General features: G+C 36.8%; 2 protein-coding genes across 10 annotated transcripts in view; one reads left to right on the top strand and one right to left on the bottom strand.

Annotated features, from left to right (window-relative positions):
- LOC149532965 (uncharacterized) overlaps positions 1-25,473 on the bottom strand; it is a 157,335-nt gene that overhangs the window by 107,503 nt on the left and 24,359 nt on the right. The gene's annotated exons all lie outside the window — the stretch shown is intronic.
- Positions 1-25,473, top strand: part of LOC149532966 (uncharacterized) — a 45,918-nt gene that overhangs the window by 1,382 nt on the left and 19,063 nt on the right. For 3 of the 7 annotated variants that reach the window (XM_089804807.1, XM_089804804.1, XM_089804805.1), the window contains exon 3: positions 874-957. In XM_089804807.1, coding sequence (XP_089660933.1) covers positions 874-957 — 84 coding nt within the window. Of the gene's footprint in view, positions 1-109; positions 235-356; positions 434-873; positions 1,204-25,473 lie in introns of those variants that run through there. The other 4 variants (XR_016357078.1, XR_016357079.1, XM_089804806.1 and 1 more) reach the window with 3 other exon arrangements.

Raw genomic sequence — 25,473 nt, 5'->3', positions numbered from 1 at the left:
TGAAACCCTCCTCATCCTTTTCAAATGTTGTCACTTTCTTTCCTTGCATTTTATTTTTGTAACTCACAGCTGTGAATGTGATGTCAAATTGTTACTACACCATCTTCAGGTATCGGGTCTGATATTTGTCTTTTCTTTGCAAATTTGGCATGCTGTTGTGAAAAGGCGTTCAAGTTGCAAATTAATTCTATACCGCTATAGTATTTCTCTCGTGATCATAATTTTCACCAGCAGGTAAAGTGGCACTCAAAGGTCTATTTTCAGCATCTACCTTACAATTATCATTAGCTATAGTCGCCTCAACTTGAGGAGTCTGCCTAAGATTTTATATAAGAGTCTGACTAGATTTTATGTAGGCATCTGAATCCTTCCTGGTGTCTTCATTCACAACTTCAATATTGGCATCAAAACGTGTCCTTCACATCAACAAATGGTAATTTTGTTCCAGACTTCAAAGATTTCTCGTTATTGTCATTCACCTTCAAATTTTTTAAAGAAAGATGAAGCATCTTTTGTTACAGAACTTGCCTCATCTGTCTTTTCATTGATCTCATTCCCATCAGCAGTTATTTATGAGGTTCGAGCACGGGCTCGTAACACCCATAAACCACTTTCTGTGACTTTCATCCATAGTTTTAAGCACCTATTCCTTGTGAAATTAACATGCTTGTATTTGATTACAATGAAAGGTTTCATATCAAAAATAACACGTCCCTTTAACATTATATTTTTTTATTTCCTCACTTGGGCATTGAGAAAGCACTTCACTATCTTTGATATGTATTCAAAATAGGGAAAGATAGTACATGTGTGGGATGATTGGTTATAGATATTCAATCATTGCTTAGATCTTTCCCTCTTTTCTTTATGCAGAGAAATGAAGACCGGAACTCGGCAGATGTAAAGCTAGACCAGGAGCAGCATCAAGGATCACTTAATCAGTCAAAAGCTAAAAAGGCAATGACTGGTTACCTCTAACCCTACCTTCATATTTATTATTTTTTTTCATATACTGAATATATATGAAAGGTAGTAGTTAAACTCACGGCTTGTGTGAGATCTTTCACTTTCAGCATTTCAATTCATTTCATTCTTTTGTAAATATTATATTCGAGAAATGAATAATACAAGGACATTTCTATTCTTTTGTAAATATCAAATGAAATGTGTTTTTCAGCAAATAGAAATTTGAATTTTTCAAAACTGAATTTTAACGTGAGTTAAAATTAAGTAACAAGTATCTCATAATGTGTTTGACTGCAACTAAGTGAATCTCCTTTGGCTCACACATAACCTAACTTAAGGCATTAACAGCATAGCAAATATCAAGTCTTGTATTTACCAAGTACATAAGGGACCCAATCATCTGTCTGTAGAGAGTAGAATCTATGGAAGGTGATTCTGCTGTTGCTTCTTTAAGTTTATGTAGATTAGTCTCCATTGGAGAAGACATAGACTTGCAGTTCCACATTCCAAATCTCTTCAAGGTATCTAATGTATACTTCCCTTGATTAAGTATAATGCTATCAAAATTCTGTCGCACTTCCAATTCTAGGAAGTAATGATGGAGTCCCAAATCTGTCATCTCGAATTTTCTGATTAGATCTTTCTTGCATTGATCTATGAGATGATCATCACCTATTATTAGTAAATCATCAACATACAATATCAAAATTACCATATCATCTTTATCCTTTTTATAATATAGATTTGGATCAGCTTCATTTTTGGATAATCCTAAGCTGGTGAGATACTTATCAATTCTTTCATACCAAGCCCTTGGAGCCTATTTAAGCCCATAGAGAGCTTTCTTGAGCCTGCAAACAAAAACTTTAGGATCATGAGTTTCAAATCCTTCAAATTGCTCCAAATATACCTCTTCTGTAATCTTTCCATTCAAAAAAATGTTGTTTTTACATCCATCTGATGTACTTTCCATCTCTTCGATGCTGCAATAGCTAGGACTGCTCTTACAGAGGTGTATCTAGCAACAAGAGCAAAAGTTTCTTCATAATCAATCCCTTCTTTCTGAGAGAATCCCCTAGCTACAAATCTAGCTTTATATTTTTCAATGCTACCGTCAGCAGCATGTTTTATTTTAAATATCCACTTGGAAGAAACAACAAATTTTCCTTCAGGTTGATAGGCCAACGCTGGGGCAAATAATAACAAAATAATTAACAATTTTATGATGAAGTTCGGCTGGTCTATATGTGTCAATCCGAGAGCGTAAGCTTGCGAAAGGTGTCCGAGCAGTATGCCATCAAGAGATGATAGTTGTGAGATGAGGGTTTATGAATGCATTTACAACACACGAAATCGAATCTATGAAAAACCAAGTAAATCCCAACAACAGGAACTGTCACTTCCTGGCGACAGGAACTTCAAAAACGTAAATAAACATTAATCTATAGAATATTAGAAACAATAATAAATAACAATAACATTACTAGTTATATAAATAATACATTCAGATCTAAAATAACTAATCCGAGAAATCAATAAACAAATAAAAATGTAAACATCTAATTTATCAAATAGACTAATTATGAGATTGAATGCTTAACTAACATATTAAAAAAACACACTAAACAAAAATACCATTTTGCTTTGCCAAAGAGCAGGCCCAAACTCCTTAGTTTGCACAATGCATACAGAAACAAGATCTACGTTGCTATGACCATCCGACAACTGATGTTTTATTTACTTCAAAATAATGTAGTCTCAAACTGCATACAACAATTTCTTCCTGTTGAAAACAATATATTCAAATCTGCCTCTCCTATATGCTATGCTGCCTTTATATGAAAAGCTTAGAACGGGTTTAGAACCAGTTTGATAATATGCACAATAAGCAATATGTGGCAATAGAACAGAAATCTGTTGTATGCCAAAAATAGGTAACCTATTGTTATCAAAATAACATTATGTTCACCCATAAATCTGGAGCCATGGTTTGAAATGGCTAATATATAACAAAATCTGAATATAGGAAAGAGGTGACTAATGAGCTCCTTGTCCACGTAAGCTATGAAACTTAAGCATTTCTCAGTCACGTTATCAACAGCAAAAACAAATGATCTATGTTTGGATGTTAATTTCTGTCCTCTCACATATTACTCCACTTGATATCATTTTAACCACCGTACAAATATTATACGTGGAGATTCGGCCATTAAGGCATGTGGCTGGCTTGATAATATTGTTTACAATACCAAAATAGAATAGTTGGTGGAGAGGGAGTTACACAGTCCTGTAAAAGCATATCAGCCTCACGTATTATGTGAGAGGCCCTTTCCACATATTTACGTAGGGTATAGCAAATGTATCTTATTTCAAAGTTGATGGAGTTTTATATTGATGAAAGAGCTACATGAAGATACATAGTGGGCGACAAGAAGAACCATAGCATATTATCAACTTGTTAGATAAATACAATTTCATCTATTTATTCACATATTTTATCTAATAACTATATTAAATATTACTCATAAATATTAGATCATATGCAACATAGAAGGAGAAAATGGAACATTAAAATGAACATGAAGGCTTATATGAAGGATAAAATATGGCATAATCCGGGACATAAATTGCTCTTATCACAGGTCTCGGAACAATTTCTCAAACATCATTCTTCATAATGGATTGGTATTCTTCCGCCATAGCACCCTTCCAAGTTGTATGTTTAACAGCATCTGAAACATTGGTTTGTTCTGATTTAGACAAATCATTCATGTTTGTTGTATAACTAGAAAATCTTTTAGGTCTTTTGCTTTCTCTAACTATTTCGGATGGTGCAGCGAAGTCTTGTGCTTCCTCTACTGTCTTAATGACCCAAAGTGGTCTTTTCTTAGAATTTTGAGTTTCTTCAAGATTGAGATTTTGAATTTCATCTTCAATTTCTTCAATGTTCTCCCTCTCAGACTCAAATTCAGTATTTCTTTCAGAACAAGGTAAGGGAGAGAGATTTTCAAAACTTAGGGCTCTTTTGAATGCTAAATCTTCTTCAAAAATTACATCCCTACTAAGTTCAATATTTTTCTGACCAGTTATGAAAATCCTATATGCTTTAGATGTTTCACTATACCCTACAAAAATACCTTTCCTCCCGAAGGGTTCTAACTTAGTTCTCTTTTCTTTTGGAACAAGTATATATACTAGGCACCCAAGAATCCTAAGGTGACTTATATTGGGTTTAACCTTAGTAAAGACTTCTTTAGGAGTTTTATCTCTAAGGTAGGAGTGAGGACTTTTGTTTTGAATATAAATAGCAATATAAGAGGCTTCTACCCAAAAATAATATTCTAGATTTTGATCAAATATCATAGCTCTTGCAACTTCTATAATTGTTATTTTCTTCCTTTCTGCTACCCCATTTTGTTCTGGATTATAAGGAACGGTATACTCCCTCTTAATTCTTGTTTCTCTACAAAACTCTTTAAACAAATCTGAGATATAATCCCCTCCATTATCAGTCCTAAGAGTTTTAATTTTACATCTTAATAAGTTTTTAGTTAAGGTTTTAAATTCTTTAAATCTCTTCAGGATTTCTTCTAATTCTTTGCATTTTAAGAAGTAAATCCAAGTTTTTCTAGCGAAGTCATCTATTAAAAAGTATATAGTACAAGAATCCTCCAAGAGAAGGAACAGACATGGGTCCACATAAATTTGAGTGGATTAATTCCAAAACATTGTTAGTTTTTCTAGTGCTGTCATAAAATGTACTTTTGGTGTTCTTACCTAGAGCGAACCCTTTGCATATTCTTGAATGATCTTTATTCAATTTAGGTAAACCAATAACCATCTTCTCCATAGTTGATAAGGTTTTGAAATTTAGATTTCCTAACCTTCTGTGTCATATTTTGTTTATATCAACAACTTCGTGAATTAAGGCTTGAATGGTTTGACTAGGTTCTGAATTTAATTCATACAAGTACCCTTTTCTTTGACCAATCAATTTTGTTGTAATGTCCCCTTTTTAGCGTTTATAGCATGATGTTGTTGTTAGCCTATTTCCCCACGGTCCCATAGGCTAACTAGGACATTAAAGGGACTTAAAGGCCATTTGGCCTAGATAGTTTCAGCTGCAGGTCTTTCTGTGGGGTTTTGAGGCAACTTTGGGCATACTTACTATTTATAATAAGTCATCTTGGATATAGTCGGACATCCAGTGGCAGCGGTATGTCGATAGTAATTGTTTAAAATCGACAAGAAGACTTGTTTATCATTGATAAGATTTGTTATACATTGATAAAGCTATTTTATAAAATTAAATTTAAATATTTACCTTTATTAATGCATAGACTATAGTTTGTGAGAAATATTTAAATTAAAAGAGTCCCCTTTATTTTATAACACATTGGAGACATAAGTTACATAAAGGGAGTGATGTTTTATCCCACATGGAGAAAACGAAGGATTGAGCTCTTGTGAGAACACTATAAAAGAAAGGGAAGAGCTTCTTTTTAGTAAGCTTGAAAATATCAAAGAAATTGAAAAAATTTCTGGAGATTATGTCTCAATAGTTTGAAGGACGAAATCCCTTCAAGCTGGAAATCTTGATGCCATTGAAAGATATGGTCTTGAGATTTAACATGGTAGCAGTCCGAAAAAGCAAATAAGAAAAAGCAGACCGAAAAAATGAAACCGAAAAAGCAAGTTGAAAGAGCAGTCCGTAAAAGTAGTCCGAAAAAGCGGAACCGAAAAAGCAAGTTGAAAAAGCAGTCCGTAAAAGCAGTTCGAAAAAGCGGAACCGAAAAAGCAAGCTTAAAAAGCAGTCCGAAAAAGCAATTCGAAAAAGTAAATCGGAAAAGCAAAGCAGAAAGGGCAGCATTGAAAGAAATTATTACAGCCATCTACAACCAGGTTCCCTTGTTAGTATTGTTTTTAGGGTATTATAAGTTTCAGCTGTAAGTGTGCATTATACCAGCATTATCATTTTGTAATCCATGTAAATGCCAAAAGTCTTGGCCATATTTCATGAGCATTGTATTTGAAATTTCATTGCAATTAAGAAGATAATAGTTGCTAGTGTCATTTAAGCAATTCAATATCATTATTTATCAGCTAGTTAGTTTGCATACCAACTGTTTGTAAAAATGCCAGTTGGCTGTAGGTATTCATTTCTCATGCTTAGATTATATATATGCACTGAATATTGTCAAAATTAGTAGCACACTCATGTTAGGTCATTGTGTAGTCCATTTGGAGTCTTCTAGCACAAGATTCTCATTGATGCAAATTGAAGAAAGAGTCATTTAAAGCCAGCTAAAATACTACATCAGTCATACGTCCCTTGCATGTGAATTGTTTGATGAAATTCCTTGAGCTTTTATCAGCATTTTTGAGAGCAAATTTGAGGAGGGTCATTACAGTGGTATCAGAGCGGTTTCCTGCCAGCCTGATTGGGTTATTTCAGATTGAATTCAATTATCAGTATGGCTTTAACAGGAGATAAGGATTTGGAAGAAAGAATGCACAATGTAAAGAAGAAATTAGATTGTCCATTTCAGCAAACAGAGGACCTTCTAAGAACTTTGGAGGAGTTGGAAACTTATTTAGGCAAGTTTAAAGAAGAAATTAGATTGTCCATTTCAGCAAACAAAGGACCTTCTAAGAACTTTGGAGGAGTTGGAAACTTATTTAGGCAAGTTTGATCAGTCAAGACCTGATGCTATGCAAACAGCTTTATCTCCAACATTTGGTTCGTTGGTTAAGCCCCGATTATTGAGACATCATGATGAGGTAATAAGACTGACAGCTCTCTCTTGCATTAGTGAAATCATGAGAATAATAGCTGACCTTGATTCTTATGACAATCAGATTATGAAAGAGGTACTTCATGCCATGGTAAAAAGCTTTGAAAAGTTGGACAACATTCGAGACCCTTATTTCACAAAGAGGGCAAGATTACTTGAAGTATTTGCAAGGTGTAGATTTGAAAATATTATGCTGGCAATTGGTTGTATTAGTGACATTCGCAGGATGTTTAATACATTTTGGAATATTATGGACGAGTTTCATCCCAGCAGAGTATTGGCATCGATGCACTCCCTCGTGTTCACAATCTTGTTTGAGGGGGAGGATGAAATTTCTAAACTTTTGGCAGAAGACTTATGGTATGTTTGGACAAAAGAGAGGAATTTGTCACCTATGGCATGTACGTGGTTAAAGAGCCTGATTGATAGGCCTAAGGATCGTACCTTCCCTATGATAGGCAGAAACTTGTATGAGGAGTTTAACAGGCATGCGGATTCGATACAGGGAGACATTAGCACATCTTCAGATAATGGTTTATCTGCATCATCTTCACAGGCAGAAGGGGTTACAGATGTTGTGCAAGTTGAGCCAGTTGCATTAGAAGGTGATATCACAGACACACCAGATTGCGTGATTGACACAGATAGTGATTCCAGTACAGTTGGGCTGGATGAAGTTACTGTAGTTGAGGATACTGTCATGTTTGAGGATAGTACAATTGATCAGAAAGTGAGCATTCATGACTTTGCTGAGAAAGAGTACCAGGCACAGTTAGATGCTTCGTCACATGAGGTTGAGGCTGGTAGAACTCCGCATGATTTGTCCAGCCAGCTGAAGGTGAGCAAAGACAGTATTATGACTTCATTATCTCATCATGACAGGATGCGGGATATGATAGAGGATCACATTCAGATGATTCAGTTACAGGGTAGACATAAGGGAGTTCAGGCAAAGTCTTCTTGTGTCGACTTACAAGCGATTAGGGAAGGAATGGGAACGATGAAGTTGAGTTATTTACATCTTCTATCAAATCATGACCATCTTCTTAGCCTTGTCGGAGACTATTCAGCTGCCTTGAGGAGAAAGGAGGAGGAAGTTGACAAGCTTTCTCGCAAGCTTGAGGACACTCGAGCTTCTTTGGTGAATACTCCATTGGCATTACAGGACTGGGAGAGACATAGGGATAAGCATGGCATGGAGTTGAGTTTAGTTTCATCTTGCACTCCTGATACTCAGCTTTCTGCGGCAGGCAGATCATATGTGGTCGTTGATAATATTGCGAGTTCATCTTGCATTCACATCCAGGATACAGGGACAATGTCAGACAAGTATGTGGAGTTAGTTGGTATTGGTCATATTACCCAGGTGAGGAGTTTGCTTGAGTTACCAGCTGATTCTAGTTTACGGATATGGACTCAAGATTGTTATATTGACGTTTGGGATTCAGTTGACTAGAGATCTTTATCACTTTTTGGTAGCAGTGATTGTTTGGATGCTATCATGGATTTGATTAGCAGATTGCACGGTGTTGTCTTTTCTTGTGCCAACAGCTTGTTCGATGTTGGTATTAGTTTTTATACACTGGTGTTGGGCTTTGTTCATATATCCAATCGACCATTCTTGTTGGAATGTGTTGATAATCTTTCATACTTGGCAGTATGTACAGATGAGTCCTAGGATCATATTGGCATTGATGACATCCAGGAGGATACAGTGGGCAGTTTTGAAGACTTAGTTTCCTTGGCAGTTTCTTTTGGTACAGAGGAGTTGGATAGCAGTGCTACAGTTTTTGATACTTTGTATGTTGATATGAGCTTTGGAGTTGATTCGCAGGATATGGATGGTAATACTCTAGAGACCAGTAACTTTGAGGATACTCCTTTAGACAGTGCGTCAGAGGAGGTTTGTAGGAGACAGTCTAGCCAGTGCCATCATGTGTCTAGTCAGTTGAGAGTTAGTGAGCGAGACATTTCTATCGCTTGCCAGCATTTCGACGCTGCTCGTCAGTTGTTAGCAGTTTATGGATGGGCTTCTCCTACTAGTGATGTGCAGGGAGGTAGTTATCTTTCCTTGACAGAGATCCACTCTTTATGGGAGGCTATTCGGATTCTGAGACAGAATTATATGCAGTTGGTAGCCGACAGAGATTATCTTATGGAGTGGGGGAGTACAGCATACGATGCATTATTGGCCAAGGAAGATGAGGTGAGTGAGCTTACTCAGCAGCTCGAGGTGACTTTTGAGATTCTTGAGAGTACACAGTTGGCTTTCGAGGAGTCACAGTTTCATTTGGCTAAGGTGACCATGGAGTTAGAGCGACTACAGTCTTTACCGGATTCTGTACAATCACAGACCGTGGTGTCTGGTGATTCGCGGATGTCCATGGTCGAGGTTGATAGAGCCAGTGGAGATGAGGATATATCTGTCCAGGACACTAGTATTGGCATATTTGGTCTGTTTCCACTAGAGGCAGGTTCAACTGAGTTGGGCGCTGCAGCTGAGCATTGTGATATGTTTGACTTGGAGGGCACAAAGACTAGTGATGTTGTTATTGATTCTGCACTCTTGGTTATATCATCCTCTGACTTAGCTGATGATCAGTCACAGTTGGTTGTATCACGTCTGCAAGATGAGTCTTTGACCGGGATTGGTTCTTTTTACCGGCATTATACTGCAAGATATGTTCATCGGTTTGCTTTTGATCCATGTGTTGAGGAGTTGATGGCAGACAGGTTTGGTCTGGGCTCTCGTTTTTGCTATCTACCGTGTAATGACTATTCATCATCAGCAGTGCATGGGTGTTATGGTTATGAGACAGTGACCGGTGATCTGCAGAGTTGTGTTAATTGCAGTAGGTGTGCAGTGTGTGGATTCTCTGTATTTGGTGCAGTTTCATGCGGGAGTATTCATCGTTGTTGCAGAATTGTATTGTACATTCCACATAGGCTAGTGGGATGTGTTGATGGTATTTACTATGTTGGCAGTTCGGATTATCTACTCTACTTGGGTTTTGATATTTCGAGAGCTTGTTTCTCATGGGTTCCTGACTTTGGAGTTTGGGTGAGTTGTATTCGCCAATTTGATTACGGATTCCTCTTGGTTAATTTTCAAAGGTTGTTGCAAGAGCCTATGTTGACTAACAGCAATATAGTTCATGACTACATTTGGGATCCAGGCGGATTGATTGGGTTGTTGTTCGACCATTGCTTGGGGACAAGCAATTTTGGGAAAGGTGGATTGTAATGTCCCCTTTTTAGCATTTATAGCATGATGTTGTTGTTAGCCTATTTTCCCACGGTCCCGTAGGCTAACTAGGACATTAAAGGAACTTAGACGCCATTTGGCCTAGATAGTTTCAGCTGTAGGTCTTTCTATGGGGTTTCGAGGCAACTTTGGGCATACTTACTATTTATAGTAAGTCATCTTGGATATGGTCGGACATCCAGTGGCAGCGGTATGTCAATGGTAATTGTTTAAAATCGACAAGAAGACTTGTTTATCATTGATAAGATTTGTTATGCATTGATAAAGCTATTTTATAAAGTTAAATTTAAATATTTAACTTTATTAATGCATAGACTATAGTTTGTGGGAAATATTTAAATTAAAAGAGTCCCCTTTATTTTATAACACATTGGAGACATAAGTTACATAAAGGGAGTGATGTTTTATCCCACATGGAGAAAACGAAGGATTGAGCTCTTGTGAGAAGACTATAAAAGAAAGGGAAGAGCTTCTTTTTAGTAGGCTTGGAAATATCAAAGAAATTGAAAAATTTTCTGGAGATTATGTCTCAATAGTTTGAAAGACGAAATCCCTTCAAGCTGGAAATCTTGACGCCATTGAAATATATGGTCTTGAGATTTAACATAGTAGCAGTCCAAAAAAGCAGATACGAAAAAGCAGACCGAAAAAGCGGAACCGAAAAAGCAGGCTAAAAGAGCAGTCCGTAAAAGCAGTCCGAAAAAGCGGAACCGAAAAAGCAAGCTGAAAAAGCAGTCCAAAAAAGCAGAACCGAAAAAACAGGCTGAAAAAGCAGTCTGAAAAAGAAAATCAAAAAAGAAAAGCAGAAGGGGCAGCATTGAAGGAAATTATTACAGCCATCTACAACCAAGTTCCCTTGTTAGTATTGTTTTTAGGGTATTATAAGTTTCAGCTGTAAGTGTGCATTATACCAGCATTATCATTTTGTAATCCATGTAAATGCCAAAAGTCTTGGCCATATTTCATGAGCATTGTATTTGAAATTTCATTGCAATTAAGAAGATAATAGTTGCTGGTGTCATTTAAGCAATTCAATATCATTATTTATCAGCTAGTTAGTTTGCATACCAACTGTTTGTAAAAATGCCAGTTGGCTGTAGGTATTCATTTCTCATGCTTAGATTATATATATGCACTGAATATTGTCAAAATTAGTAGCACACTCATGTTAGGTCATCGTGTAGTCCATTTGGAGTCTTCTAGCACAAGATTCGCATTGATGCAAATTGAAGAAAGAGTCATTTAAAGCCAGCTACAATACTATATCAGTCATACGTCCCTTGCATGTGAATTGTTTGATGAAATTCTTTGAGCTTTCATCAACATTTTGGAGAGCGGATTTGAGGAGGGTCATTACATTTGTTTTATTAAATGAGGAGTTCTTAGCCAGAGTTATTACATTACCGTCCATGAATGCAACATTATGTCCATCATCTTCAAGTGTTGTAACCGAGATTAGATTCTTTTTTATTCCTGGTACATAGAGTACCCCTCTGAGAAGAAGAGAATTACCTAACTTTAGTTTCAAGGTGCAATTTCCAATTCCTTTGACGGAATGTGTTGAATTATCACCGATGGTGACTTCGCCATTAACCTTTTCCGATATAGAGTCTACTACTTCTTTGTATCCTGTAATATGTCAGGATGATCCACTATCAATCACCCATGCCTTACTTGAGACTTCATTTGATAGTGCTGAATACAATACACGATTCTCAGGATCAAAGATATCTTCTTCCCTAGTAATGTTTGTACAGTTCACTTGTTTAGAATTCTCAAGGCAATTATATCTGTAGTGTCCAAACTTTTCTCATCTGAACCATTTTATTTTGGATAGATCTTTCTTAGGTTTGTCATTCTTTTGATTACCTTTTTTCTTCTTGAAGTGCTTCTTCTTGCCTTTATAGGAATTTGTATTAACATGAAGTTCTTCATCTTCAATTTTCAATTTTCCCCCTTTCCTAAGTTTTCTAGATTCTTCCTGAAGACAATCTCCCTTAAATCTATTTAAGTCAGGAAGATTATCTCTGGCACTTACTCCTTGTGCAAATGTTTTCCATGAATCTGGTAATCCATCTATAGCCATCAATGTTAGTTCTATGTCATTAATGATGGTTCCTATACTTGCAAGTTCATCTCTTAGACTGGCAACCGCTAGGAAGTAAGAATTCATCGATTCTCCCTTCTTTATTTGTATATGATTTAGTTGCCTTTTTAGTGCAAGAACTCTAGTGGCATTGTTAACCTCATATGCATTTAGTAATGCATTCATCATATGAAATGTTGTTTGATGTTTCATTAGCATAGGTACTATATCATTTTTCACTCCATCTAATATGATCTATATGGCTTTCTCGTTTCCTTAACTTCAGATAGTTTTATGAGGTTCAACAGTAGGTTGTTTGGATGCTAAATCAACAAATTGTTTTACATCATTTTCTTCAAGAATCATCATGATTCTGAATTTTCAAGCATCAAAGTGATTTTTCCCATCAAACTTGTCCTCGAGTCTAATTGTGTATGCCATTGAAGATAGGACAATGATGCTAGATATATATCTAGTCTGATTATTTAATTTGTAGAGCCTAAGTTCCAATACCGGAGCTTTGATACCATGTAAAGTTTCTACAAATTCTGTAATAAATCAGACTTAGTTTACACCTTCTTCTTGTACTTGCAAAGTATAATCTTCAATATTCAAACTTGAGTGAATTAATGAGAATAATTCTGAAGATATTTTATTATTTGTGAATTGTCTTTAGGGCAGTGTTGATCAAGAAGCAGACTTCTATTAATTGTGTCCTTAACCTTCAGCCACACCCTACATAAGTATAGAACCAAGGGGCATGTCCTTACAAAGGACATGTCCCTTCCAAAGTCGCCTTTGAGTCACCTCCTAGAATCAGCAACTTTCCAAGCAATAAAATAGTCTAGTTCCTAAACTTACCAACGAGATTAGTTAGTTCTAAAACTAGTTTGTCAAGATAAGCGCCGATACCTACTAAGAGGATAAGACAAATTAAATAAAGACTTCAGAAAGGATTAATGCAAGAACAGATCAGTACGATCTGTTATCAAATCAGCATGATTAAAGTTATAGAATTAACACCCAACTCATCCAATCTCAATCCAAACTCTGTCTCATTGACGTTCTCCTCTTTGATATCTTCAAAATCAAGTGCGACCCCAATATCGCTCATTATGGTTGAAATGGAAGTGTCAACGCCTTGGCTGTGTTGTACAATCTCATTTTGTATCTCTTCAAGTATTCTCAATCTGATGGTGAAGGCAACATACCAAGACTCCACCGTACTCCTTCCTCCTTCATCCACCAACTTGGTTCTCTCTGAATAACTCTTCAGTAGTCCAATAACTACCCATAGCCTGGGAATGGCTAAGTCCTTGACTAGAAGGAAATCCTTCCACTCTCCTTCAAATGTTTTGAACTTGTTTGTAATAGCCACCAATGATCTGAATGTTGAGATAAAAGAATGCAAGAAATTTCGTCCATCTTGAATTATATCACTGATCCAATCTTTGATTTCATGCAACTAAGCGGATATCTCTTCCATGTTGGTCCCACTATCTTGCGGAAGCGCTGCCTAATGCAACTATTGGATAGGTTGGCAATCTCTCCAATACTTGTTTTCGGCCTCCAACTTTACAATCCTCTCATTTTCCTTCCTTAACCTTTCTCTAATTGAAACCATGCCATCTAAGATCCCCAAGTCATGCTCTACTAGCTCATACTCCTGGGCTACAATCTCATCCACTACCTTGCTAACCTTTGGTATAGCAATCGGAACTTTTTGGTGACCGTCATCATCACTCCTGATTACCTTTGCCACTATTTCTGCAATTTGTTTTTGTTTCTCACTATCTTCCTTTTCCACTAACCCTTGAATATCTTCAACTGTTCGAACAGTCACCACCTTGCCTCTTGGCATAAGCATTTGCCTTAACCATAGTGGTGGAGTGCATCTCCCCAAATCTAGATTCGGTTCGACTAGTAAAGCATCACCAACAACCTCAGGCGCCTAGCTTACTTCCTCAATATCAATTGGCCTATCCTCTTCTTCACTAGCGCCTATCATATCATCTCTATGTTGGTTTTCCGAGAGAGGAGAGTATTCAGTATTGTCACTACAACCACTTGGTTCCGAATCAGAGCTCACCCCTACCATGACCCCTTGTCAACTTATATTAGCCTCTTGGCTCCTAGCCTCAATTATGCTCTTCCTTGACGGTGTTGCATTCTATCTCTTTGTTGGAGGCTCCTAATGTTCTTTACTTTTCTCAACCTCCAAATTTCTCTTCTTGCTCTTTGTTGCTGGCTACTACCCCCACCCTCTATCCGATTGACTCCGCTAGACCTTCCTCCTCCAGTTTCATCTTCTCATAAGTAAGGCTTATCTTCCAACTTTGTAATTGCCTTAACTTTTCATTGTACCATGACTCAGTCTGTAGATCAATTGTCCTTGTAACTACCTCTAAGGAAGGATCGTAATGATCATCCCAATTCATTGGACCCAATTATGTTCCATCCACTGTATCATAATCTTCCCTTAGCACATTTTCATCTTCTAGCTGATCGAGAATATCAAGGCCTCTCCATCTGATTGCCCTCATCATGCCCACTGACAATCTTGAGAAAGCTAGCTTCCTCACATGAAAATCATCCTGTGCATTGGCCCAAAAATCTTCTATAGTAGGAATATATTTGAATCTATTCTAGTGAGATGCCTTGATAAGACCATTAGGATCGAATCCTTGTGTTGCTCTATACCATCCTAGGTAATACCGTTCTAACTCCTTTGCAATTGCAAAGGCGACAGGATTGGGGCAAGTATCATTGCCTATTCCATATAAGAAAGTAATCCCTGTCTCACCTTTAAGTTTCATCATCTTGTCATTATGCTCAAGTTGCCTGACCAACTCCATTAAAACTATTCTATTGGGTGGGTACCTTGGAAGTCTCTGGGGACAAATTGTACTTCCTGCCCTTCTAATATACGTGAATTGCAAAAATTGGATGACCCAACTCCCATACTTCTTAACTTTTGCTTCCACTTCTGATGAGAGCCTCCTAGAAAGTGTCCCTTGTAATATCTTTACCGTCTTCATGGCAAAGGCATCATAAAACATCTTATAATCTTTGGCATTGTGCAAGTGAAGTTGTCAATGGCACTCATGCACCAAATATTGACCCGGCCCATTAGTAATCACTCCTAAGGTCTTAAGTCCAAGATGTTCATATAGTCTCGCAATCAAATAGAAAAAGTAGGACCCCATGTAGAATTGCTTTTGAATTTGTACTATCCTTAGTTGCAACTCTAAATTTTCACTTATAATTCTAGCCCAATCAAATTTTCTCTTTCCATTTTCAATTTCAATTTCATCAATAAAATAGTACATCCAGTTCTCGAATTGCATACCTTGAGCCATGCCCATGATTTGGCTGAGAAGCACAATAAGGTCACCATACTGACTTGGTGAGCTTTGATGACTTGGTAACTTCCTTCTTGCCTTTGTGTAACCAATTCTGCTTTAGATGAATGAAGTAGGCATCCTGAAAGAACTTGGTTGTTTGATCCATCATTACCACTGTCATGCCTTTATGCTGGGAATATTGAATACTTCTTTGACCACTTGTCTGCTGATGTTAGCCAACACTCTCTTCCCTTCATCAAAAACAAAGGACTTGGTCAAAATATCAAACCGAGATGCACACTCCATTACCAATTCCAGACAAGGCAAGGTAGGAGGGAAAGTCGCTGCATGTACAATTCCGCTCTTGTAGATCTTCTTCACCATGGAGGATTGTCCTTCCTTCAATCTATCCTTCAACTATACCATGTCCACTGTACTTATATTGGTGTCACTTATTTGCATCACTTTTGAAAAGAACGTGGTCTTAGGCATCATGTCTTCTTGTCTTTTTTGGTATTTGTTCTCTTTGGATTCTTGTTTGTACTAACATCCACCATTCTAAACACTTATTTCTGCCTCTTTGTTCTAAATGATATGGACTACACATAAATCTCCCAACTTCTTTCTATCGATGGAATCTAGCTTATTTCTACCTCTCCAAATCCTATCTCTACACTTATAATCGCCTATCCAGCCTAGGAGTGGGACTACCACTTATTTATGCCTCTCTGTTACCTTAGGATGAACTACACTTATATCTCCCAACTTCAACCTATCAATGGAGATGATGAAGTGGTGAAAGAATAGTGCAAGAAGACGATAAAGCAAACGAACCAAGCAAGAACAAAGAATAAAATCTGCCTTTAAAACCAATCTTCACCTCTAAAGATGAACAAAAATCTTACCTTAAATTTGTCTTCTACCAACAATCGAGCCTCTTCAAATTCAGATTTCATCTCAAAAATTTCAGTCCTCTAAAATATGATGCCCTAGCAAATGGATTACTTGCAAAAATCTACTCATTTCACCAAATTTCGACCTCCTTGCCAAAATCGCCCAACTAGAAGGAAAATCGCTGCCCTAAGGCAGAAAAGTCTACTCCAAATCAGAATATTGTTTATCTAAATTCGCCCATACTTGCAAAAAATTAGACCTCAAAACACCTTATCTCTCCACCAAACAAAATCGCCCCAGCTGAAGGAAAAAAATCACTGCCCTAGGAGAAAAATCACACCTCAAAAGTCGTCCAATCTTGCCTAAAATCAGATCTTCACCCTCAAATTTGCCTTAGGGCAGAAATCGCCCAGCCTCTAGGAAGAAATTCGCTGCCCAAAAATGGAAATCCTCAAGCCAAAATCGCTTCCCAAGGAGAAATTCACCCAGCTAGAGGAAATCGCTCAACGCCAAGCAAGAGGAGTGGAAATGGAATGAGGAAATAAGAGGGGGGAAGCCCCTTCCTATATCCTCATGTTGACCTCTAGAGTGGGCCGGCCTGTCTGGAGGGAAACAAAAACTTAAGTTAAACCCCCCCCAAAATGGCCCAATTTTAAATAAAACATGAAAATAACTAAGCCCCATAGCGAAATTGACCTTGTTAATTGCCAGTTTGACCTAGAATTGCAAAATAGAAACAAGGCAAGTCTAGGAGATGTCAAAATTTTCATTTAACAACATTTTGGCAATTAAAATATCATTAAAATCAAATCTAGCAAGCCAAAATCAATTTTCAATTCCAAATTACCAATTTCCTTTAACATTTCTAAAATTCGCTAGGCAAAATTTCAACCAAATTAATGAGATTTTGCAATTTAATCCAATTTCAATTTTGCAATACGATTTCAATTTTCTAACAAAATAAATTATTTTCTTGGCAATCAAAATTCAAACTCTAAATTCAAATTCACTATCAAAATTTCTTTTCACCGGAAAATTTCAAGATTTTCCAAAACGACTAAATCTAAAATTCATTTTGAAAATGTTCAAGCTTGTTCAATTAAATCAAATTTTCAAAATCTAACTGCAAAATTTGCAATTTTATCCTGCCAGGTATCGTTTTAACCATCAAAAAAGGTGTTGTTGTTGAAACCTGTTGGGCCCAAGGACAAAATTACATGTTCTAGAAAATCTAGTTTTGCACCAAGTGAAAACAAACCAACTCCCTTCCTGGCCCGAAGGCATCCAAGGTGTAAAATTGCCAATTCAAAAACCTTTAGACAACACCAAATTTTGCTAAGGCAACCGAAAAATTCCCAACACCCGCGAAAATTGCCAAGGCTGGCTGGAAAAAGGGGGTCCACAAAAAATTTTGGGGCGATGGTGTGAAAACCTCACAACAAAGGGGAGATTACAATTGTGTGCTCCTCTTAGGCTTATTGGTAGATTGTTGTTGTTTCTAGTTGGATCCTATCTCCTGACTAACCACCAAAGCATGTGAGGACTTAAAAATAACCATGTAGGTCAACTTAACGTATTTGAGATTCAACATTTTTATAAATGAATCAAATGATATAGTATAGGCACTCCCCGTAGCCATCCAATGAGTTTGAAAACTAGAAACAAAAGTTGCATACTCTGAAGGAAGTTTGTCCAACAAATTGAAGACCAATTGTGCATCCTTATTATCAATGCCACAATCTTTGAGTTGTGCTCTTACTTCATTTGCCTTGGTTACATGCATTTGGATTGTATCAAAATCCTTAGGATCTAAATTAGTGACATCATTATCAAGCTTGTATCCCCTAATTTTATCAACTTTGCCATACCATTGAGCAACTTTGTCCTAAGCATCCTTAGCTATTTTACACTTATCAATATGAAATGTAAGGTCAGTAGATACATATTTTCTCAAAGTTTAGCCATCAGTATTAGGATCTGATGGTTTTTGAATAATCCATCAATATAGTAAACTAATCCTTTTTGAATTCCATTAGTTTACTCCATGCACCTATTATCCATGGGGAGTTAAAAGAGAAAATTTAGGATCACCCAATGCTACAATTTTGAATTAAACAAGAGAATTGAAACACAATCACACAACACTATTACAATGTAATTCGTAAATATTTGCATGTTATTAACAAAGACCAAGAGATCTATATATACAAAAGAATAAAACGATATTTCCTTAGAAAACAATTGTAAAGAATAGAAACATTCTATTCTAGCTAAAAGAAAGCTAAATAAAGTTAACAAATAACTACAGACTAACTAATACTAGAAACATTATAATATTTACAATAGATTACAAATAGATAACCATTAACTAATAATAGAAGCTTATATATTATCGTAATACCCTCCCTTAATAGTTAATCTATTCACAACACCAAGTTGTCCTCTGAATTTGACAAACTTATCAGGACCAAGAGGCTTGGTGAGAATGTTTGCAGTCTAATCCCTTGTAGGAACATACAGCAAGTCTATTGTCTCATCTTCAACCAGTTGTCGTATGTAGTGATAGTGAACATCCACATGCTTGGTTCGTTCATGGAAGATTGGATTTCATGCTAACTTGATAACGCCTTCATTATCAACAAACAAAGTGGTCAATCCTGTTGGCGAAGACTACTATATCCAACAAGCATGAGTTTTTGACTCTTGGCATCGAACTTGGTGTGTGACACATCAAGGATCCAAACAAAAGCAAGGGAGCCAAAAACTAATTCTGGGCTTGCGACCTGACCATGCCTCTTCGGGAGTCTTACCTTTGACCGCCACTATGAGTGACCGGTTCAAAATATAAAATGCAGTGTTCACTACTTCTACCTAGAACTTCTTTGGAACATGTCTGTATTTGAGAATGGATCGAGCCATCTCTATGATTGTTCTATTCCGATGTTCAATTACCCTATTCTGTTGTGGTGTGTGTGGTGTGGTTAACTGGCACTTAATATCATGTGTATCACATAAGCTAGATAAGTCATTAGAACAAAATTCCCCCCCATTGTCTAACCTAAGAGCAATAATAGATTTCCTAGATTCTTTCCCAACTAAAGGTTTAAACTTCTGAAACATAATAAATGCATCTAATTTCTTTTTTTTAAAGTATACCCACATTTTTCTACTGAAATCATCCACAAACAACAGAAAATACCTGGACCCAAGAACAGAAGGACTGGCCATAGGGCTGTTGATATCGACATGCACAAGTTGAAGTACTTGAGAAGCGAGCCATGAATTGCCACTGGTGAAAGGTGTGTGATGTTGCTTCCCTGGCATGCATCACAAACTCCAAGCTGTGGAGTTTGAATCTCTGTCAAACCGAGGACAAGCTCTTCCCAAGCAAGCTGAGAGAGATAATGCACATTTAAGTGCCCATATCGTTAATACCAAAGTGTGCTAGTAGAAGACCGCCCAACAACCATAGATAAGTCATGAGAATCACTAAAATCAATAAGTCGAAAAACACCATGATCCTCAAGACCCGCTGCAACAATAGACTGAGTCGCCCTATTAGTGATGGTGCACTGATGTGAACTTAAGGTGACATCCAATTGTGGAGAGTGTCGCAGTAGCTGACTACTTGAGAGTAGATTTAGTTCCATCCCTGGAACGTAGTACACATCGAGGAAAATGAGATTCCTCCCAGCAGACTGAATCTAAATGTTGCCTTTACCGACGACGGTGTACTCTTCTCTGCCACCAAAAATAATAGAATCTGAATAAGGCCAGTAGTCAGTGAATAGGTCTTTGTGATGGGTGAAATGACGAGAGGCACCTGAATGAATGTATCAAGCAGATGACTTTACATGATCTGTAGGTTTTTTAGCCATGAAGGCATAGAAGGCAGATTTTATCTACTCAATGTGCTATGCATTGTTCGCTTTGGGCTACGAACCTAATTGCTTAGATTGGGCAGCTAAGCATTTCCGATATTCAACCTTCATGTGACGAAACTTGCAACAATAGTTGCATTGAATATTCTTCTTCCGGGAGCCTTCTAAATTTGGAGCTGAGAATTTCTGCTAATAAGACTACTGAGACTTGTCTTTATCCTTCTAAAAGGATCTAGCAGCAAAGGCTTGCTCTGAGGAGGTGGAGCTAGAACTGCTACCAAACTGTTGTTTCCACCGATCTTGCTAAAGGAGTGTGCAAAAATCTGTGAATTTTAAATCAACACCAGAAGAAGTGATGTTGAAATTCTCGATAAAATGCTTATAGGACTTGGGTAAACTCCTAAGAGTGATGACCACAATGTCCTCTTCCTCCATCTTGCGACCAATGGCAAGCAACTGATCATGGATTTCTTGAATCCTATTCAAGTGAGCCTGGAGCGATGCTTGCTCATCCATGATAATAGAAAACAAAGTGTTCTTCAAGAAGAAAGATCTGCTTTTGTCAGAAGTCTCGTGAAGATTTTTGAGATGTGCCCATATCTTGGTAGTTGTCTTGCCAGATGAAATCTAAGAAAGATGATCATCAGCTATGGATAATTTGAGAAGCATCATTGCCTCGTGATTATTCAAATCCCATGTATCTTGATCAGTACCAGAGGTAGCCGGATGTTGTGTAACACCCAAAACAATTTGATCAGTATTCTGATATTCAAAAATTGTTATTATCCGCTACTTCCAAATACCATAATTCCGACCATTGAATTTTGAATTGCTCTCCAGCAAAATATTAGTCAAAGATGCCATAGCACGTTTTTTAATGAAAAAGCGTGAAAATTTGTGAAGACACATACTTCGAGACAAAAAATGGAAGACCCAGAAAATTTGAAGGGGAACCTAGTAGAGAGCTCGAAAAACCCAAAAAGAATAAGTTGTCGATTTTTTGATTTGTTGGCTTGAAAATCGAGGCTTGACAATTGAGGCACCCCAAAAAAATAGATGACAACCCAATTGAGATCTTGAAAAACCCACCAAAATTTTCTAAAAGGGAATTTTGAACCTGATACAAAAAATTAGGGTTTTAAACAAAAACAGATGGCAATTGCAGAAAAATGGCTGTAAGAAGCAAATATTATTGAAAATAATTTTGAAAAATATTGCTATGATAATTTCGAACAAGAAATTATAATATTTTCCAACAAAAATCAAAGAATTGGCTTTGATACCATATTATGAAGTAGTTGGTAAATATTTGTTTTTTATTACCAGAGACCGAGAGGTCTATATATACAAAAGAATGAAACAATGTTTCCTTGGGAAACAATCGTAAGCTAAAAGAAAGGTAACAGATAACTATAGACTATTATTACAAACATTCTAATATTTACAATAGATTACATATAGATAACCATTAACTAATAATAGAAGCTTATCTATTATCATAATAAACACAACCCACCAAATACACTCAATAAAAGATCCCACCCAAAGCAAATGATTTGGCACTTTATACTTATTTTGATTACAATGACCACATGAAAAACAAAGGCTATATAGACTTCTGATTTCAATACTTACAATTGTCACAGTCAGGCTAGATCAAACTGTGATCAACATGCAATAGACCAAACTATGATCTATGTAATAGAATTGTCAAATAAGGCTATGTGCTGAGAGTACAGTTTTTGCTCATGATGAATGTGAACTTGATAGCATCACTGTAAACTACCCATAAGATCATGGACTTTCAAAAAATTGAACCTAAACAGAAATATATGTGAGCTCGAAAGGAGCCTCAGACTTTACAAAAACAAGGGTTACTCAGAAACACAAATGACAAATTGAATCTTCTGGAAAATCTAAGCATCACAATCAATATCTGATCACACCACTGCATACAACATGAAAAATTAGCCCATATCAAAAAAGATGCTCAGAATAGCAAGCTCTAATGACTGAGAAATGGCTTCTTGAAGTTGAGGTTCAAATCTGAAAGCTTTATTGGAGAGGGGTCGAAAAGACCAAAGCATGTGCTGGTGTCAGGAATGCATCATTGCTAAATTTGGCAAAATTTCAACCAACTCTGGAGATGCTTCTAAAAAAGGAATCCTATTAGCTAAATCTGAAGCACTGTCAAAATTTCTATTTCTGCTAAATTTAGCAGACTACCAAAAAACTGCTAGATCGAAGTACCACAAAAAATTCAAATTTGACAGGTCTCCTGAAAATTTCTGTAAATTCTGATTTTTTTTTAATTTCAGTAATTTAAACTTCTGAAAAGAAAACTATTTTTTATGCAAAAGTTTAATTTTATAAAAACTTAAAAAACATATAAGTGGAGGGCAGGTGGGTGCATGGAGCCTCCCACCAGACACCTATTCAAGAAGCTTCCTTAAGAGGTGCATGGCCCACTTTAAGGCAACCTCATTATAAAGAACACTTTTCTTTTCATACAGTCTGATAGGTACAGGGTGCTTGTCAGTACCCTCTTAAAATTTGGACTTTTCAAAAAATAGCTTTTTACAGAAAAAAATGGCAAAACGTTTTTCAAATATTCTCAGAAAAGTAACTAATTCTTTAATTTTTTATTTAAAAACATACCGTGTTTGCAGTAATAATGGCATTCATATGTTTGGTAAGAGGGAAAAAAATGCTAAGGGCCAGGTCAATTGCTCCGAGTTGGACAGTTTGACTGTCGATATTATAGCCGGTTTAGGCCTTCTACGTTTCAAATCTGGTAACCACTCCTACCTTCGTAGATATGGCCTCTAGTATCTCAATTGGATTAAACAAAAGGCAAAACTGACTTTCTCAAACCTTCTGAATCCAATGGTGAATACAGATTTGACCCATATAGCTCTAATTATGACCCCTGCTCCCCCTTACCTGCTGCCCCCCAAACATTGCAACCAAAATCTCTTTTAAAAAACTAACCAAGGAGAAATATTTATCTGTTTTTCATTACCAAACCCTTGCCTGTCAAAAGTTGGAGTAGTGATCTTTCCCAAATGGTGTTGAATGTATTTCCTCTCTCCATACTGTCTACTCCTACACCCATTCCGTGTCTTCATCTCATAAAATTTTGTGAAGGTCATGTCCCTGCATATGGTGATGCTTAGGGCATTATATTTATAATAAATCCTTGTCATTTCATCTTCTTGATCAGGTAGTAAATCATCTTTTGTAGTCACTCTTTTCCCCGAATATTTGGCCCTTAAAGTTTTCGTATTTACTGGAGCCTTCTTAACACCAAAGTTGCTCCCTTCTCTGCATTCTGTATAGTTCTCCCAGTACTCGGTTATTGGTTCAATCCTCTTAACATTGAACCATTTCAATCGTGGCATCCCTCATGCTGATCTAGCAATTTTTTGTCTTATTAACAAATTCTCAAGGATTTGTTTTTTCTCTGTCACCCTTGGCAGCTACCTTTTCTCTCTGTTGATACCTCAGATCTCTATCACTCATGAAGAAAACAAAGGTTGGCAAGATGCAAAGCTCTGATACCATTGTAAGAAGCCTGAATTTAAATTTTGCAGAACCTTATTCCTATCTGAGACTGATGAAATAATTAATTCAATAATAACTTGTTGCAGAGTTGTAGATGTAGTAACAATAGGCCACACCACAATGATTATAAATGTAGACTCATGATAGATCCTCAACTAAACAACACTGAATTCATAACTTCAAAATAGGTGCTTAGATTTAACATTAACAGCAGAAAACACAAATAACAGTCCAACTATTGTATCTCTAAGGCCTGTGAGTAAACAAATTGCTAATGACAACTTCTAACCTAAGACTATATGTCAGTTGCCTCCAATCTGGAGGTTTGCTTCTGCTACCAACTACTAGGCCTCAGATAATGCCCCTCTAGGCTTATTGACATGGCTCAATTTGGCATCTACAAGTGGTGCCCATATCTCTTTCTTGCACCTTCTACTTCATCAAATCCTTAATCCTGTAGGGCTACAATATTGCAATATAGAGTTTATATATAGAGGTGTCATTCCACCTGAAAATGCTTCTGAGATTGGTGTCTCAGAGTGCAGTCAAGCTTAGACAGTGAGTTCTCTATATTTGTCCTGCTAATACTTAGGCTCCATCTCCTTTAAATCTAAGTTACCAAGGTTCGCCCCTGGAACCCCTGCACCAGCCCAGGTTCGAACTAGTCCATGGTTCGGGTCCAGTTTGCTGAGTGGTTCAGGCAGGTTTTAAATTTTTCCCTACTGCTTCGAACTGCTTCAAACCCAATTCGAACCCGGGAGGACCATGCCGAAAACCAGGGAACCAAGTTCGAACCACGTAAATTTTGGGCCCCGCAGACAGCAAAAAGGTGGTTTTTTGCAAAATTTTATAACTTTTTGGCATCCACAACCCTAAGAAGAAGAAGAGGAAGATTGAATAACTTGGAATATTAATAGATTTTTATTCCATTAGTTGAACAATGAACGTGAAACAATGATACATGAACTTGATGCTATGATTTATTTTTTATGTTGAACTTGTTACTTGAATTATATGATGGTATGATCACTATGATTACAAGTTTATGGTGTTTTTGTTGTTTAATGTGTTTATACTACTATGCTACATTCTAATTTTAACCTAAAATATCAATGTGGCTTCCTGGAACCTGGAGGCGGAGGCAGACAGATGCGGGATGCATTTGGAAGATTTGTGGATGCCAGCAAGATGCATTTATTGAGTGCTAATTGTTGTTATATAGATAGATAGATAGATAGATAGGTATAAACAATTATTGTTGTCCAAAACAATCACTACCCAAGACTCTGTGACAGACTCGGTCGCTGCCCAGAACTCAGCTACAGGCCTGGTACCAGCCTCAATCAGCTTGTACGACACCCTTAATGGAGTATTTCAGACTTATATGGACCTGTTGTAGCAGTCCCTAACATAGATGGCTCCTTCTGTGGCAGTACGACCCTCCAACAAGTATGTAGATAGCACTAAGCAAAGGAAGCCTTTGAATGTGTAAAGCCCTACTCCAACCCTATGGCTTTGACAAAACTCCAATATTGCCCAGATTGGTATGGCCAGCAGATAGACAATAATATATATGTAATATTTAGCAATATTATATATATATAGCAATATATATTATATAGATAATATTTATATATATGTAATATTTAGTTTATATATATATATATATATATATATA

Source organism: Cupressus sempervirens, chromosome 10, assembly GCF_028749045.1.
Source record: "Cupressus sempervirens isolate cs-2001-9-10 chromosome 10, ASM2874904v1, whole genome shotgun sequence".
In the NCBI taxonomy this organism is placed as follows: Eukaryota; Viridiplantae; Streptophyta; class Pinopsida; order Cupressales; family Cupressaceae; genus Cupressus; species Cupressus sempervirens.
This window is presented reverse-complemented; position numbering and strand designations above follow the sequence as displayed.